This window comes from Manis javanica, chromosome 15 (assembly GCF_040802235.1).
Source record: "Manis javanica isolate MJ-LG chromosome 15, MJ_LKY, whole genome shotgun sequence".
Taxonomy (NCBI): Eukaryota; Metazoa; Chordata; class Mammalia; order Pholidota; family Manidae; genus Manis; species Manis javanica.
Window position 1 is genome coordinate 53,351,520 of NC_133170.1, and position 15,529 is coordinate 53,367,048.

The following is a 15,529-nucleotide window of genomic DNA, read 5'->3' on the forward strand; positions in this document are numbered from 1 at the left end:
TCAAGTGGAAGAATGAGAAAGATAAAAGCAGATAAAAATAGGTAGGCGGCATTAAAGTCCCTTGGCTACCACTTGTGAGCAAAACCAAATAGCCATGATACTGCCCTCTGGTTAAACTTGTATTGTGAAAGGCTATAAAACTCTTGAGAGCCAAGTTTTCATAAAGACAAATAGAAGAGCCCAGTGGTTTCATGCATCATGCGGCTAAGTTCAACCGTGGTCTCACGGCTCTTGAACTTACTCTCAACATGAAGGTCAAAGAGAGATTTTTTCACTGTTAAATCTCAATTCCTGGTCTGTGAGCTTCATTGATAGCATGTGGATTTCAGTTTTTGAACCAGAATACTTAAATTGCATCTCCAACAAATCCCTAAATTTTTCCAGAGGCAGATATCCTCCCCCCCACCAGTACCCATAAGGAAATAGCCATCTATGAGAGGAGATAGTTAAGAGACCAATAAATGCACGACTGTGTGGTAAGCTCAGTGAACACCAGAAACTCTGGAATCCCATGGGGCCCAGATCTGAGCTTGGCTGCACAGTAGCTGTGGAGGCCTTAGACACTCCTCAACAACAAAATGGGGATAATAACATTTTACCACTCATGCCAGGATTGGCTGCAAATAACACAAAACCAAACTGAAATTGTTTAACAATAAGAACAATGACTTCACACTACAGAAGACTGAAGTTGATTAATTCAGTCACTTGATGACATCATTCAGGATCCAGCTTCCTTCCCTATGTTGGTATTTCCCTTCAATATCACCCCTTCATGTTTGCTGGATAACTATAGGTGCTCAAACCATTTCCTCGTCTAGCACTGGCCAAAGTAAAAGAAAGGAAAGTCATGGCTGAAGAGTCACACTACTCTCTGTCCAAAGCCATTCCTCTCCCATCCATGCACCCCACCCCTAGCAAACTTCTATTGATTGGAACTGCATCACATGCCCATGTCTTAACCTCCATCTGGTAAAGCTAGTGGAATAATATGACTGGCCCAGACTAATTAAGAGTCACTCTCTTGACATATGCAGGGAAAGGACTTTTTTTTCCTGAATGTGTGGATAAACAGGTAGAAAATATTTGAACACAATCAGGACATCCAGGAAGGAAAACATACTGGGGGTTGGGACTGGAGATGGACAAGCGTCAGATGGATTTGGGAAAGCAATGAAAATACCACCAAACTGACCTCACAGCTATGTGTATGTAAACCCAGGAGTGAGGGATTCTCCCTCTTATTATCATTAGAATCCGACTTGCACACTCATTAACCATTCCTTATCCCATGTACATTCCAGAACGTGAAAGTTAAATGCTTGAAAATGGGTTAAGTGATGAAATACCAGATTCAAATATCTGCAAAGAAAAGTTTAATGTTGGTAGCATTTTTTTTTGAGAGGGCATCTCTCATATTTATTGATCAAATGATTGTTAACAACAATAAAATTCTGTATAGGGGACTCAATGCACAATCATTAATCAACCCCAAGCTTAATTTTCAACAGTCTCCAATCTTCTGAAGCATAACAAGTTCTTACATGGTGAACAAGTTCTTGCATAATGAATAAGTTCTTACATGGTGAACAGTGCAAGGGCAGTCAGATCACAGAAACTTTCAGTTTTGATCATGCATCATGAACTATAAACAATCAAGTCATATATGATTATTCATTTGATTTTAATACTTGATTTATATGTGAATCCCACATTTCTCCCTTATTATTATTATTTTTTTTTTTAATAAAATGCTAAAGTGGTAGGTAGATGCAAGATAAAGATAGAAAACATAGTTTAGTGCTGTAAGAGGGCAAATGTAGATGATCAGGTGTGTGCCTATAGACTAAGTATTAATCCAAGCTAGACAAGGGCAACAAAACATCCACAGATGCAGAAGATTTCTCTCAAAACAGGGGGGGTGAGGTTCTAAGCCTCCCCTCTGTTGATCCCCAATTTCTCACCTGATGGCCCCCCTGCGACTGTGCCTGTCTTAGGTTGTTCCTCCCTTGAGGAATGTTGGTAGCATTTTGATAAAAATGTATGTATTTTTGGACTTAACATCTGTTAGTGCTTTATAAGAGTTTTCATAGACTTTATCACCTTTGACTCTCAAGGAAATATAAACAGACATTTTTAATGATCCTTTTAAGATAAATATAGATTCACATATAGATATAAGAAATAATGCAGAGAAATTTCATATACTCTAAACCCTGTGCTCCATCAATGATACACTGCAAAACTAGAGTACGATATTTCAACCACAGTATTGATATCGATACAGTCAAAAGAACACAATATTTCTATCACCGTAGTTTCCTTCATGTAGCCTTTTGATCAGCCACAGCCACTTCTTACTGCCTTAAACCCTCCTTAACCACTGTCAAACACTAATCTGTTCTCCATTTTATATTTCTGTTATTTCAGGAGTGACATATAAATGGAAGCATATGATATATAATTTTTTGAAATGAGTTTTATTCATTTGGCATTATTCTCTAGATAGTCATCCTGATAGTTGATTGTAACAAAATAGTTCATTCTTTTTTATTGCAGAGTACTATTCCAAAGTATAGATTTTCATTTGCCCATTCACCTGTTGAAAGACATCTATATTACTTTGAGCTTGGGGCTATTATGAATAAAGCTAATATAAACATTCTTGTCCATTTTTCTGTATTAACAAATATCTCCATTTTTCTGGTATAAATGCCCAGGAGTGGAGTTGCTTGATGATATGGTCAATGAGTATTTTGTTGTTTAAGAAACTGCCAAACTTATATAAAGTGTCTGAGGCTTCTAGTTGTACTTACCAGGAGGAATAGGGAAGAGTAGATCTATGCCCTCTTCTTGGAAGTGGAAGTCCAACATGATTATCATCTTGACTTTAAACTTAAAATAAATCAAGCTCAGAAAGTTTGGATAAACTGCTCTGGGTTGCCCATGTAGAAGGTAGGAGATAAGGAAAGGGTTGAGAATAAGGTCTCTAGGGTGAGCTGGACTGAATTTAGTTTCTAGATTTATCACTCACTGTCAATGTTATTAGTAAGTTTCTTTTTTTTTGGTCCCAGACCTCTTTGGGAATCTGAGGGAAGCTATGATTCCCTCTTTTGGAAAGCACTTTTATGTAAATATATACAAAATTTTCCACATCTTAATAAAGTCCATGAACTTAAATTTTCGTGTTTTGGAGAAAAATCAGCTATAAGCTTGCATGTAGGGAATAAAGAGGCCACATTTATGAAACAGCAGAAAAGAATCACATTCTAAAAGGTCATTTGCTGGCTCAAGCATTGATCTCTAGATGAAGAGGCTCTGAGGCCATGAAAGGAGGAAAGGACAAGCACCAAAGCTTTGTGGGTATGCCAACAGCAGTGTTCGAGCTAGAAGATGCTTCCCCTCTCACCAGGACTTTACTCTCCTCCTTCCATCTCCTTCAGGGATGACTCTCCTGGACAGACAGCTCCACTGGGCTCCTTTGTACATGAAGATACTGCCTTCTAATTGTCGGTCACTGCGGCAATGTGCCCAGGACACGCTGCCCCAGAGCACCTCTGACCCCTTCAGATAGGCAGCAAGGGACAGTGCTTGGATTTTAGGGATGGGCTTAAGTATATCAGTATACCCTGAGCTGAGGACAGAGGTGAGAACCCAACTCAGACACATGCAAACCAGCAGACAAGAGAAGTTAAGAGGACAGGAGACAGGCAAGTAAGAAAAGAAAATTGTGTTGTCTTATGCTAGTTGCGCAGCCTTGGGCAGGTCACTAATGTTTTGGAATCACAATTTCATCATCTACAAAATGAAGTTAATAATTCCTGCCTTGATTACATCATGCAGTTTTCATGAGCAACAAATAAGATCGTGTAAGTGGAGTCTCTGAACTGGAAAATGTTACACCATTGTTTTTACGCCTGACTAGAGATTGTATACTTCACCTGGAAGTTGAATTTTCTGTACAGAATTGTTATTTTTCTGTAAAAGAACTGATCTGAAAACCTGTAAAAGTTCTATGGTAAAACTACGGTCTAGTTTTCTTTACTTAGAGAAAAAAATGTCCCAGAGAGCATGGGCGTTGCCCATAAAAGAGGCAAACATGTTTCACTGGAGCAGATGGCTAAGATGAAAAAAAGTCGAGCATAATAAAAGGTGTCTATAAAATCAGTCAAATACAACATTAAGTGGTGCAAAAATAGCACGATGTTTTAATTGTCTTCAGGAGTTTGCTTTGTGTATGGCAGTGAAATGATAACGATAAATTTCAAAGGCAGCCTCTCTGAAGTACTTTCTCTGGATTCTGATAGCCTTTAGGTGAGGAATAACTGCAGAAAGCATATGGTTTAATGTCATTATGAATTGGAGATAAGCATTTACCGTGGCAATTCTAAACAAGACCTGGTGAGTCTATTGTCAGCTTCCGAAAGGAGGCAACCCTTTGAAAAGCCTGAGGGCACAAATGACACGTTTTTCCAATGATTCTGTCGGTTAATAATTAATAAGCCCTTAAGACTTGCGCAAATGATTATGCAAGAGTACATATCACGCTGTGAGTTCCTCATCCCTGATACACTAAAGTGTGTAAGTGCTTTGTTACCAAATATTCTTTGCAACCGTTCTTAGCAGTTAATCTAAAGCTCCTGTGTTTATAGAGCTGCAGTAAACTGACTAAAGTCATTTTGTCATTGACAAATATTTGCTTACGTTTCGTAAATGGGAGAAGTTGTAAATGAGTGACAGCTTAAGGTCTCCCCCAAGCCCCCACTCTGTCCTTGCTACTAGGTAACATTTAACAAGGAAAATAAATCTCAGACTGAATCCTGCTATGTCTACAAATATTTATTATTAAACCAGCATTGACCTTCTCGGTAGAAAGGTGAAGACTCTGCTCTTGGTCCTTTCACATACTCTGCAAGTATTTTGCAGGAAATTGTCACTCTAGGAAAATATGACAATTTTCTAGCAGTAGAATTCAGTTAATCTGAAATTAAGGGTCAGAATCTTCTAAAAGTGGCTAACCACAGGACACTGCGTTAGGCCTAGGCCTCCCTCCTTCAAGCCAACCTACTATCTTAAGCACCAGTCTTTGCACCAAGGAAAATTCATTTTTGACCTCTATTATGTCAATTAACAAACTTTCTGGAGTTGATATAAGATAGAGATGGCAGAAGCTGCCTAGGGTACAATCTTTTGCTAAGAGCTTTCTAAATGCTCCCATTACCCGGAAAATAATACCTTTGATTAGGGTACAACATTTTTATGTGAATATCTCAAATTACCATTGAATCTAATTAACACATATGTCTATTATATGCTCTAAAATGGGCAATACCATAAAATCAAAGTACGAATTAAATGTAGCTATTGAGATGATTACTATCACCACTTGCCTGACACCAACTAAAAAATATCCACCTTAAGATAAATTAAGTCAATGAAACCATACTGTTAAGTAATTTTCTTACTTTTGTGAAATGAACAATCAAAACATTCATTTTGTTGTAATGAAAGCAATCATTTATGTTTGATTAAGTTTCTAACTTCCAAGTCTTGAAATATAATTTGGTTAATAACTACTTATTCAACTGAATGATTTTGGAGCTTGAAAAATAATGTCAAAATGATAGCAAAGTTGTCCAGAATTTCTAAGGAAGCAATTATTGAGTTAAAAAAATAAAGCTGTTTTGTTCTAATTTCCTTGTTTTAAAAACTTAAGACATTAGAGATGAGTATTTTACCAGGATGAAATTGATTCATGTAACTGTTAAAGACATAAATCCTCTCCTAGGAGATAAAATCTATCCTCATTTACTTGTAACATTTTCACTTTTAGGCAGCATTTTTCAGCATTGTAAGAGGAATTTTATGTTGGTGTTTAAACTCCATGACAGGTATTTCTAGCCTCATTTGGTGGTTAGGCACTGAGGATATCATAGATTTTATTTCTCAAATTCACAGTCTGCATATTACATATTATGTTTTACATATGAATATTACATATTACAGCGCTCATTCATTGAATCGTTCTCTCATTCATAGATATTTACTGAGCAACAATAGAGATCAGAAACAGTAAACTAAGGGTGTGAAAAACACAGTCCCTGCCTTAAGGATGTCACAGTCTAGGGATAAGATTGAGAGGTGGCCAGTGTATGGCAGCAGATGACAAAGCAGCTCAGAGCCTGGGATCTGCAGCCAATCTTGCTAGGCTGGAATTCTGGCTTTGTCATTGCTTACCCTCTCTGTGGTTCAGTATCCTCACCTAGAAAATAGGCATGATAATACTACCTCCTTCATAGAGTTGTTGTGAGAACCAAAGCCATTTATTCATATAAAAATTTCAGAACAGCGTATGGCACATAGTAAGAAGCATGCTGGACAGCGTTATGTTGGCCACAATGATCATTTGTAAGTGCGGGTGCTCTGGCAGCTACCTTCTGCAAATGCATCCCTCTGCTTCATCACATGTCAACTCAGGCACCAATTCCTGCCAAAGTGAGCCCTTTATTATTTCTCTTATCAATTGATTTCCCTCCATTCCCATGATCAGGACTTTGCTTCAGATTTGTTATTTCTCACTTGTTCACCTGACATAGTGTTATACACTCTGATGCATTTTTCAAATTTTTAATCACTAATTTGCAAATCTTACATGATTATCTCTGATCATCTCCCTCTCTTGATCAAAATCTCCTTCAATATCTTTCATCATCTTGAGTGTGAAATACACTCTTCGGTCTGACTTCATAAACAGGGCCTCTCAGAGTTCAGGTTATTCTGAGCCACTCTTGGGTATTGAGATTCCTTCTTGATATGTAAAAATGGATAACTATGAAAATAAAATTACATAATTTTGGTACACTGACATGTTTGCAATGTTTAATCAAACATACAAAATGCAAATACATATGAACTTGTATTAATTTATGAGTAAAAAAACATAAAAATATAATTGGGTAATTTACAAACTACTTGGAGAAACCAGATTGGTCTGAATTCTAGTTGACGTGGTTCTGTACTTGGTACACAGATCGACAGCCACATGGTAGCTGGAACATCTTCCTGTGTCCATTTCATCAGTGGCTGTCTTTGTATTAGTTAGAAATAATTTTGACTGGCTCCAACAATTTATACAGTATCAGTTTATGGTGTCTTGCTGATTCTGTTCCCTCTGGCTTTTGCTAGGGCTGAAAAGTCCAAGATGGCTTCTTCATCCACATGTTTGGTACCTCAGCTAGAAGGGCTGGAATAGCTGGTGGCAGGCTAGATATCTCTTTCTCCATGTGTTCTCTCATGTAGCTAGCATGGGATTCCTCACTTCCTTAGCCTGAATGCTCAGGGTATTCAGCCTTCCTACCTTGTAACTGGCTTCTGAGAGAGGAAGTCTCTCTTGAGGCTAGTCCTAGAACGGGCACTCTGTCACTTCTACCATATTCTGTTGGTGAAAGCAAATTACAAAGTTAGATTCAAGGAGAGGAAAGTACACTCTATCCCAAGCCTCAATGTGAGAAGCAACATGAGAGTATGAGAGTACAATAAAGGAAGGCAGGGACCACAGCCATATTTGAAGACTGTCTACTAAATTCAAATGATGTCCACATTGAGGTGGTTGCTGGCATTGGTTTAGTGGCTCTACTCTGCAATATTTCTGACCTTCCCCTCATTGTTGCAAGGTAATTGTCTCACTTGTTTATATTCCCTGTCCCCCAATCCCCTCCAAAGGCAGGAAACAGCAGTGGTGAAGGGCAGAGCAGCTCTCCTTGGACACTTCTTTCCAACCAGGTTAAAAAACATCATTCTCACAAGACCCCATCAGATTTCTTCTTATATCTCTTCCCAGAATTGCATCACACTTCTACCCTTAAACAAGGATGGGCCCTTTTCCTAAGATGTAGTTAAATCCACATCCTACACAAAATTGGACATCTGACACCAAAGTGGAAGGGGAAGAACGGGTTTTGTGTAAGCAACCAATATGCTGGCCCTCTTCTGTAACTGCATATATAGCCAAATTTGTAGGTAACCCAAAAATCTAAGCTAAAGTCCTACTGACCCCCATGTCTACAGGCCCTATAACAACCCCCAGGATTGTTTTTGCCTATAAGAAAACCTTTGCCTCTAGTGGGAGGAACTTCACAGACACAAAGCAAAGGGTATGAATTCAGGGAGGGGTACGGAATTGGAGCCAGAAAATTCAATCCAAAATCCCTTCAAGTCTATACTCTAGGCCTTCTGAAATCTTTGCATGTCCTTATCTCTCCAAAGTTGCACATCTTTCTGTCTTTTCACTGCTGATCCTGTGCATCTGAAACACCCTTCCTCATATCTTCCCCTGACCATGCTTCTGGAATCAGCTCAGAAGGCATTTCTTCCTCTGGCCTCTTCTTTCACTCAGGCTGGAGCTGTGGCCTCTAATGTCTGCTGCTATGGTACCTTGAGCTTGCCACCACTGTGGCAACCCCATCACCAGATCGATTAATATTGTTTTACATTACATCATAAGGACAGCATGGAGCCCTTTAATTAAGGCTGTGATTACCTTTTCTGAGGCTTCATGTCTTCAGCAAATGCTGCAAAATGAATGGATGAATGAATAAATGAATGGATGGTAGTTGAAATTCCATCCTGAAAGCCCTAGAAGCCACTGGATAATTTGAAATGTGGTTAGCATTTTTGCATTTTTGGAAGAGGACCTTCTGGTAGCAGTGGAGGATGCAGTGAAATGGAGTGAGTCTAGACAGGCAAGATCATGAAGAAACTGAGATAATTCTATGTGAAATAATCAGAAATAGAACTAAAATAATGCCAGTGGTAGGGTGAAGACAGGACAGATTCAGGACATATTTAGAAAGTAAATAAATAGACCCCAATGCCTAGTTAGTTCTGGAGGGTAAAATAGAGACAAACTCTTAGTGGAATTTTATGTCTCTGGCATGAATTACCCATGGGAGACAAAGCATTTTCTTGATATGGGAAATGAACCCAGGGGACACACAGTATGGAGTCCAATTTTAGAATAAGGACTGTGTGACGTCAGCAGAACATCCATGAGGAGTCGAGTAGACAGTTGAAATAATTTTAGCTTAGTTGAGAAATTAGAGCCTGATAATTAGATTGGGAAATCATGTGATAACAAAACCATTGAAACAGAGGTGTTCGCCAGGAGGAGTGAGATGGGGCAGAGGACAGACTAGGTAAGCACTAGTATGTGACTGATGAGTGGAAGAACACAACCCTATAAAGACATTGAGAAGGAACAGCTGAACATGCCATCAGGAAACGGGGAATACTAGTTGGCAAAGGCTGCCATAATGAAATGCCAGAGATAGGGCAGCTTAAACCACAGAAATTTATTTCTCACATTTCCAAGATCAAAGAGTTGGCAGGCTGGGCTTCTCCTGAGGCTTCTCTTCCTGGCCTGCCTGTGGCTGCCTGCTTGCTGTGTGTTCGTTCACACGGCCTTCCCTGTGTTCACATCCACAGTTCTCCTGCCTCTTCCTCTTCGTACAAAGTCATTAGTCACATTGGGCAGGGCCCAGCTCTTATGACATCATTTAGCCTTAATTACCTCTTTAAATTTCCTATCCTCAAATTTGGGTATTCGTTAGGTTAGTGCTCCAAAATATGAATTTTGAGGGATACAATTCAGTCTATAATATGGGGTTACAACAGCAACATGCAAGCCAAAGGAGAGAGAACACCAAAGAGGAGAGGTGAACATGTCATATCTGGGACAACAGAGAAAGAAGTCAGGTAAACTAGCGACTGAAATGTGCCAGTTGTGCCAGTTGAAGACAAGGTGTTAGCTAAGTGAAAGAACTTTCCAAGAGAAAAGCGATCACCATGGGTTTTGGTTAATGAGTAAGAGATGAGGAGTAGTAACAGCAGAGGGTGGCTCTGATCATTCCACAGCCAAAATACTATTGTGAACGGGCTGGTCAGGTGTTCAAGATCAACCACCTGATTAACTTATTCTAGAATGTAAACTCTGGAACTAGACAGACCTCATTTCAAACCTGGCCTAGTTATGTGATTTTTGCCAAACAACTTTATCTCTTCAATCCTCAGTTTCTTTACTGTACAATGAAGAATAGAATAATACTGTAAGGAGGTACTCCACAATGTTAACAAGTGATTATCTTTGCATGATTAGGTTGAGGATCAGGTATATTTTCTGCCTTTGGTGTATGTATATTTCAGATGTTTTGCTATCTAAAAGTAAGTGAAAGGGAAAGAGAAATGGGAAGTAGATACTTTCATTTTTCCCTCTATTGAAGACAAGAGACATCTACTGAACACTGTAGGGCACAAAATTGAGTACAAAGTTGAAAAAGGAACCATCTAAGCTTTCAAGGACTTTACAATTGGTAGAGTAGAATTCCAAAAATTAAAGAGTAACTATAATACACTCCAGGTCAGAATGGGACCAACATAGAGATAACAGATTAAATAAACCCAATGCATCTTCTCTCCCTGGGAGAAGAGAATCGTATTAGACTGGAGGAATCACAAAACATCTCCTAGAGAAGCTGGCATCATGGATGATCCTGCAAGGGAGGATCCCTCACAAATTCATATTGTCTTAGAGCTTATGTGTCTGCTTCACAGTAGAAGAAAAGTTGGTCAAGACAGAAGAGCTGAGAATGCAAAATTATTGACATACATGGAGACCAATCTCCCCTGTCAACTGCTTTAGTCACTAGTCACCTCAACAGCTGCAGAGTGTGAAAAAGTTCAGGGGAGCAGAAAGTTCTTGCCTCACCACAGCTGGGAAATGCAGGGCTTAAACCGGCCACATTTTGATTCAGGCCAATTGTTTTGTGTGTATTCAGAGTTTGTAAAACTGGAAAAATGAAGATATTCAAGCTGTTGAGCTTTGGTTCATACTGGTTTTTATTGTTTTTCAACTTGGTAAGGGCTTACAAAATTAGCCTCCTTGTTTTTGAAGTCCTGAGTTGAGCTCTTTTGTCTCCATCTGTAAATGGCCTAGTTTTTTGCTTATGTGTGCTAGCTGTCTATGTGAACACACAGAAAATTACATGAAGTCAAATATACAACCATGGGTGAAGACACGGCCTTCATCAAGGGCATCAAACTTCTCTTTCAGTGAGAATCCCCAAAGGAAGTTTACATTGAGAAATTTTTAAGAGCATCAAATTGCAATATGTTTGAGTTTACATGTCTCTGATTTCATTGTGATGGTTTCTAAAAGATGAGTTTGCACTTGGCAGTGCTGACTTCAGACTCTAAATTTCACAGGAGATTGAAGTTTACATCAGAAATATTAAAGGCAAACAGTTAAAATCAACTTTAATGACATAAGATGACAAGGAACACCAGATAAATATTCCACCATGGAATCAAATACCTCAAACCTGGCCTCTAACTATGTGAAATGTCTTTGCAGTAAATATAGAAAAGGCTGTGGAATCAATTTGGGATCAGTTGGGCATTCGTTTGCCTCACTTTTGTTTTGGGGAGTAAGGAAGTATATGCATGCTGCCCAGAGGAACTTGGCAAATTTAGAAAAAGAGAGAAAAAAAAATTTGCTTCTCCATTTTTAAGAAAAGGAAGTGGTAATGACATCACCCTCAGCTAAAACCTAGCCTGCTTACATTTCAGTTTATTAGGTAACAGAATGCCTTCTCTGGAGTTAAGAAATAATTAGGATGATTAAGTACATTTTTCTACTGAATCTTTATTACCTCATTTATTCATTCACCCAGCAACTATTATTAAACACCTATATGTCCTAGGTGCTGGGGATATGAGAGTGAGTGGAGGGAGAGAGAAAATCACTGTCCTCGGGAAATTTGGATTCGAGTCGAGGAGAGGAATAGAAATGAAACTGATACAAATAATCATAAAGCTGCAGCTGTAGTAGGTGCTAAAAACAGAGAGGCATATGGTGCAAAGAAAGCCTGTAATATGAGATTTATTCAGGGAGGCCAAGGAAAGCTTGCCCATCGAGGAAGTTACAATTCACCCAAAGGAGACCAGGTTGTCGGCTGGGTGAAGAGGAAGGGAAGGACAGAGGGAAGGACATGCGTGCTGCCGAAGGCTCTGCCCAGGAGGACTTCAGAGGTCCAGTTCAGGAATTTGGAGGAGGCTCTCAGCAGGAGAGGGGGAGCAGCCCAGTGGAAGGTTAACAAGAGAGGAGCAGGCTTGGAGGCACGTTAAAGCATCTGCCTCTGCCCTCTTATCTCAAGAGCAGTGGGAAGCCATTGAATGATTTGAATCAGAGGATTGGTATAATCAGGTTTGCATTTTGAAAAACTGGTTTGAAAAATTAGTTAAAGTACCCAGAATGGTCCGGACTCGGGGTGCATGGTTGGGAGGCTCATGCTCAAAGGATGGCAGCGGCATGGGCAGGGTGGCCAGTGGTGGAAGTGGGGAGAAGCAGATGTTGAGCTTAACTTTCCTCCATTGCTAGAGTGGGTCCACTTTTGGCAAGGCTGTTGGTAGGGGAGAAGATGCCCGGTGCTCCTGACATCACGGCACTTCCCCCCACCCAAACATGAGAGTTGGGGAGCGGGCTGTTCCTGAAACATTCCGAGGCAGCTTCAGGGCTGGGTGGAATAATGGTGACGAGACTTACGGTTCCAGGCTCAAGCAAGGAAACTCTTGAGGTTGACCCGGAAGGTTCTGAGATTGGGTTTCTGGTCAGAGCTATTTGCCTTAACTCCCAGGCAGCCCAGCCACCGGCCTCTGCAAAGAATCTTTCTCTGGGATAAAGGAGTTCATTGTGTAACCTGCCGGAGGATCTGAGCAGAGGCCTAGACGGGATCTAAGTCCTCAAGAGCTGGAAGTAGGGTAAGCCTATAATTCATTATCCAATCACGACACCCTGGAAAGAAAACTACTAATAATTAAGCTTGGAAACAGAGGTACACCAGGGTTCTTTGGGCAAACCTGGCCACCCTAGCAAGAAGGGAGTTGAAAGTTTATCCTGTCCTGCCTCCATTTCCCCTTTTGCAGGCGAGGCTAAGTAGTCTCCTCACAGGCAGCACTGGCCCCCCAGCACTTAGCTGACTCCCAGGCCACTTTTAGTTTCACATTTTCTTCCACACTTGATACACCCTGAAGATATTTTCCACACCGTCTCTCTGAGATGGCCTGCCATCTGCACTTACTCTCTGAATTGCCCCCAGGCAGAGGCCGTTCAAAAGAGGTTGGCCCCACCTAAGAGCTCATCCCAAAGGCTGCATCCTAGATGCCCCGAATCAGAACCTGCATTTTAGTAAGATTCTCAGGTCTGTATGCACATGAAAGTGTGAGGAAAACTTCTGGACTGAGACCTACAGTATGAAAACCATTTTATAATGTGACGGTGTATGCTTACCTAACTGAAACCAACGTGTGATGAGGCAACACTAATTTATTTGGAAAAGAAAAAAAGCTCACAACGCATTAGATTTCAGCATGGACTCGTGGGCGGCCACTTGCCGTTTGAAAACACAAAACTCCAAAGCCCCTAGGAACAATCCAAGGCAGGCAGTGCAAGGGGAAGATGCTTCGTGGGGGTGCTTGGGAAGTGTGGATCCTGTGCACCGCCAGTACTTTCAAAGCCGCGTGCACTTCGTCACTCCGGAGGGCGGTGGGGGCAGCTGAGAGTTTGCCAAAGCCCTCGCGGGGGCCGGTCTCAGGGACGTGATTGGCAGCTCCGAGGGAGCGAGGGTGGAAGCCGAGCAGAGGGAGAAGCTCTGGGGCGGCGAGAGGTCCTGCCCAGCTGTTGGCGAGGAGTTTCCTGTTTCCCCCGCAGCGCCGGGTGAAGTTGAGTGAGTCACTCGCGCGCCCGGACCGACGACACCCCGCGCGCGCACCCGCCGGGCAGGGGCCGGCCTCCCGCGAGTTCCCCTCGGCCGCCGGGGGCCTCCCCGCGCTCGCCGGCCTGCAGCCCCTCCGCGCGGGCCGCCGGCGCACATCTGGGCCGCGCATCTGCCCGGCCGCCGGCGCGGGGCCCGAGGGCGCGGGCGCAACAGGCAGGCCGGGAGGCGCCGTCCCCGCGCGGGGCTCGGTCTATGACGAGCGGCAGGGGGCTGCCATGGGTCGGGGGCTGCTCAGGGGCCTGTGGCTGCTGCACATCGTCCTGTGGACGCGCATCGCCGGCACGATCCCGCCGCATGTTCCGAAGTCGGGTGAGTGGCCCCAGCCCGGGCTCCCCGCGCCGTCGCCGCGCTTGACAGGCGCCCCGGGACCCCGCGCGCGGGCGGAGCGGCGGAAGGCGCCCCTGGCGGCACCCGCGCGCCGCGCCCCCCGCTGTGGCAGGGGGGCGAGTCTCCTTTCTCGGGGCAGGAGAGTTGGCGGAGACGGGGTGCGGGCACGCCTGGCCCCCTTTGTGCGGGCAGGCGGGCGGCGTGGCGGCTGCGTCCCGGCCGAGCCCCCACCCCCGGAAAGGGAAGTTTGAGAAGTTGGCCGGTTATCTGGAGAAGTAGGGGCTCAGCGGCCTGGGGCCGCGGCCGCCACACCTGGGGCCCAGCGGCGCTGCGAATCTAGCCGGGTCTCGCCCAGCCACCCCAAGACGCCAGCCACTCGGAGCTCAGCCCCAGGGAGGGCCACGCGCTCCCGGCCGTGCCTGGGCCCGGAGGTGCTGTGTACAAGTTTCAGGGAAAGAAGCGATTCCCAAAGCCAAGTTAATCCTGCTCCACGGACGGCTTGACGTGGACGGGGCAGGCGGCGGGGCTTGTCAGGTGGAAGGCGGGGACTGAGGGCGAGTGCCTCCTGGTGCTAGGGGCTGGACGGGATGCCCCACAGGGCGACCGCCTTCTGGGAGCTGAAGGGACTCCGCAGCTCTTGTTTGGTGGAAACGGAAGGGTTAAAGCAGCTGCAGCTCCAGATGCCCACCTGGCCTCTAACTCTAGAGGTTTTTGAAGGGGGGAAATGGAGGAATTGCATTCTTAAGGATTTATTATGGAAAATCCCAAACCCTGAGAGCTCAAAGTTAGTATGTTTGCAGCTCTGATCCACGTAACTCCTATCTGCAGCTGTGATCTGGGTACCTGAGTGTTTGGTCCTTTCTGGGCCTCAGTGTCCTAATCTGTAAAATGTCATGATTAGACTTGGATCATCTTACATTCCCTTCCTCTTTAACACCAATGCCCCTCTCCCGATTTGATGACCTGTGTATATTTGGGATGAAATGTAAAGGATTTGTCAGGCCACATTGCCCTGAGGCACGGGTTTTATTTACCAGAGTCCCTAGGCAGACTTACCCTCCACGTTTTGGCAAGAACAAATATGCACCAGGTTCTAAATGGTACATTTCAGAGTATTTGGAGTGCATTGGGAATCTTAAAGTTATGTTTTATATTGAAGGTGGCATGCAGATAGGAGTTCGTAAGGGAATGAGGAAGAAGCATTATTATAAACAAAAAATCCTAACACAAATCTGAGTTCTACAGTTTAATAAAATCCCAGTGTTTCATTCCTGGATGTTTTTCTGCATTGCAGTGTCAGAATGTTCAACTGTCTCTGATTATACCCCAGACCCTTAAAAACGAGTTCTGTTTTGCTAATAAATATTTTAAAC

General features: G+C 43.0%; 1 protein-coding gene and 1 long non-coding RNA gene across 10 annotated transcripts in view; one reads left to right on the forward strand and one right to left on the reverse strand.

Moving 5' to 3' along the window:
* LOC108391860 (uncharacterized) overlaps positions 1–5,158 on the reverse strand; it is a 109,652-nt gene extending 104,494 nt beyond the window's left edge. For 3 of the 8 annotated variants that reach the window (XR_012125468.1, XR_012125463.1, XR_012125469.1), the window contains exon 1: positions 2,817–5,157. This is a non-coding gene — a long non-coding RNA (uncharacterized lncRNA). Of the gene's footprint in view, positions 1–2,816 lie in introns of all 8 variants that reach the window. The other 5 variants (XR_012125466.1, XR_012125464.1, XR_012125465.1 and 2 more) reach the window with 3 other exon arrangements.
* Positions 5,159–13,408: 8,250 nt separating this feature from the next.
* The window catches only part of TGFBR2 (transforming growth factor beta receptor 2), an 82,647-nt gene continuing 80,526 nt past the window's right edge, over positions 13,409–15,529 (forward strand). Inside the window, exon 1 of one of the 2 annotated variants that reach the window (XM_017651713.3) lies at positions 13,409–13,778. Coding sequence is in view for 1 of the 2 variants with exons in the window: in XM_037008620.2 (XP_036864515.1) it covers positions 14,045–14,138 (94 nt within the window). In the remaining variant the exon portion in view is untranslated. The other variant, XM_037008620.2, reaches the window with a different exon arrangement.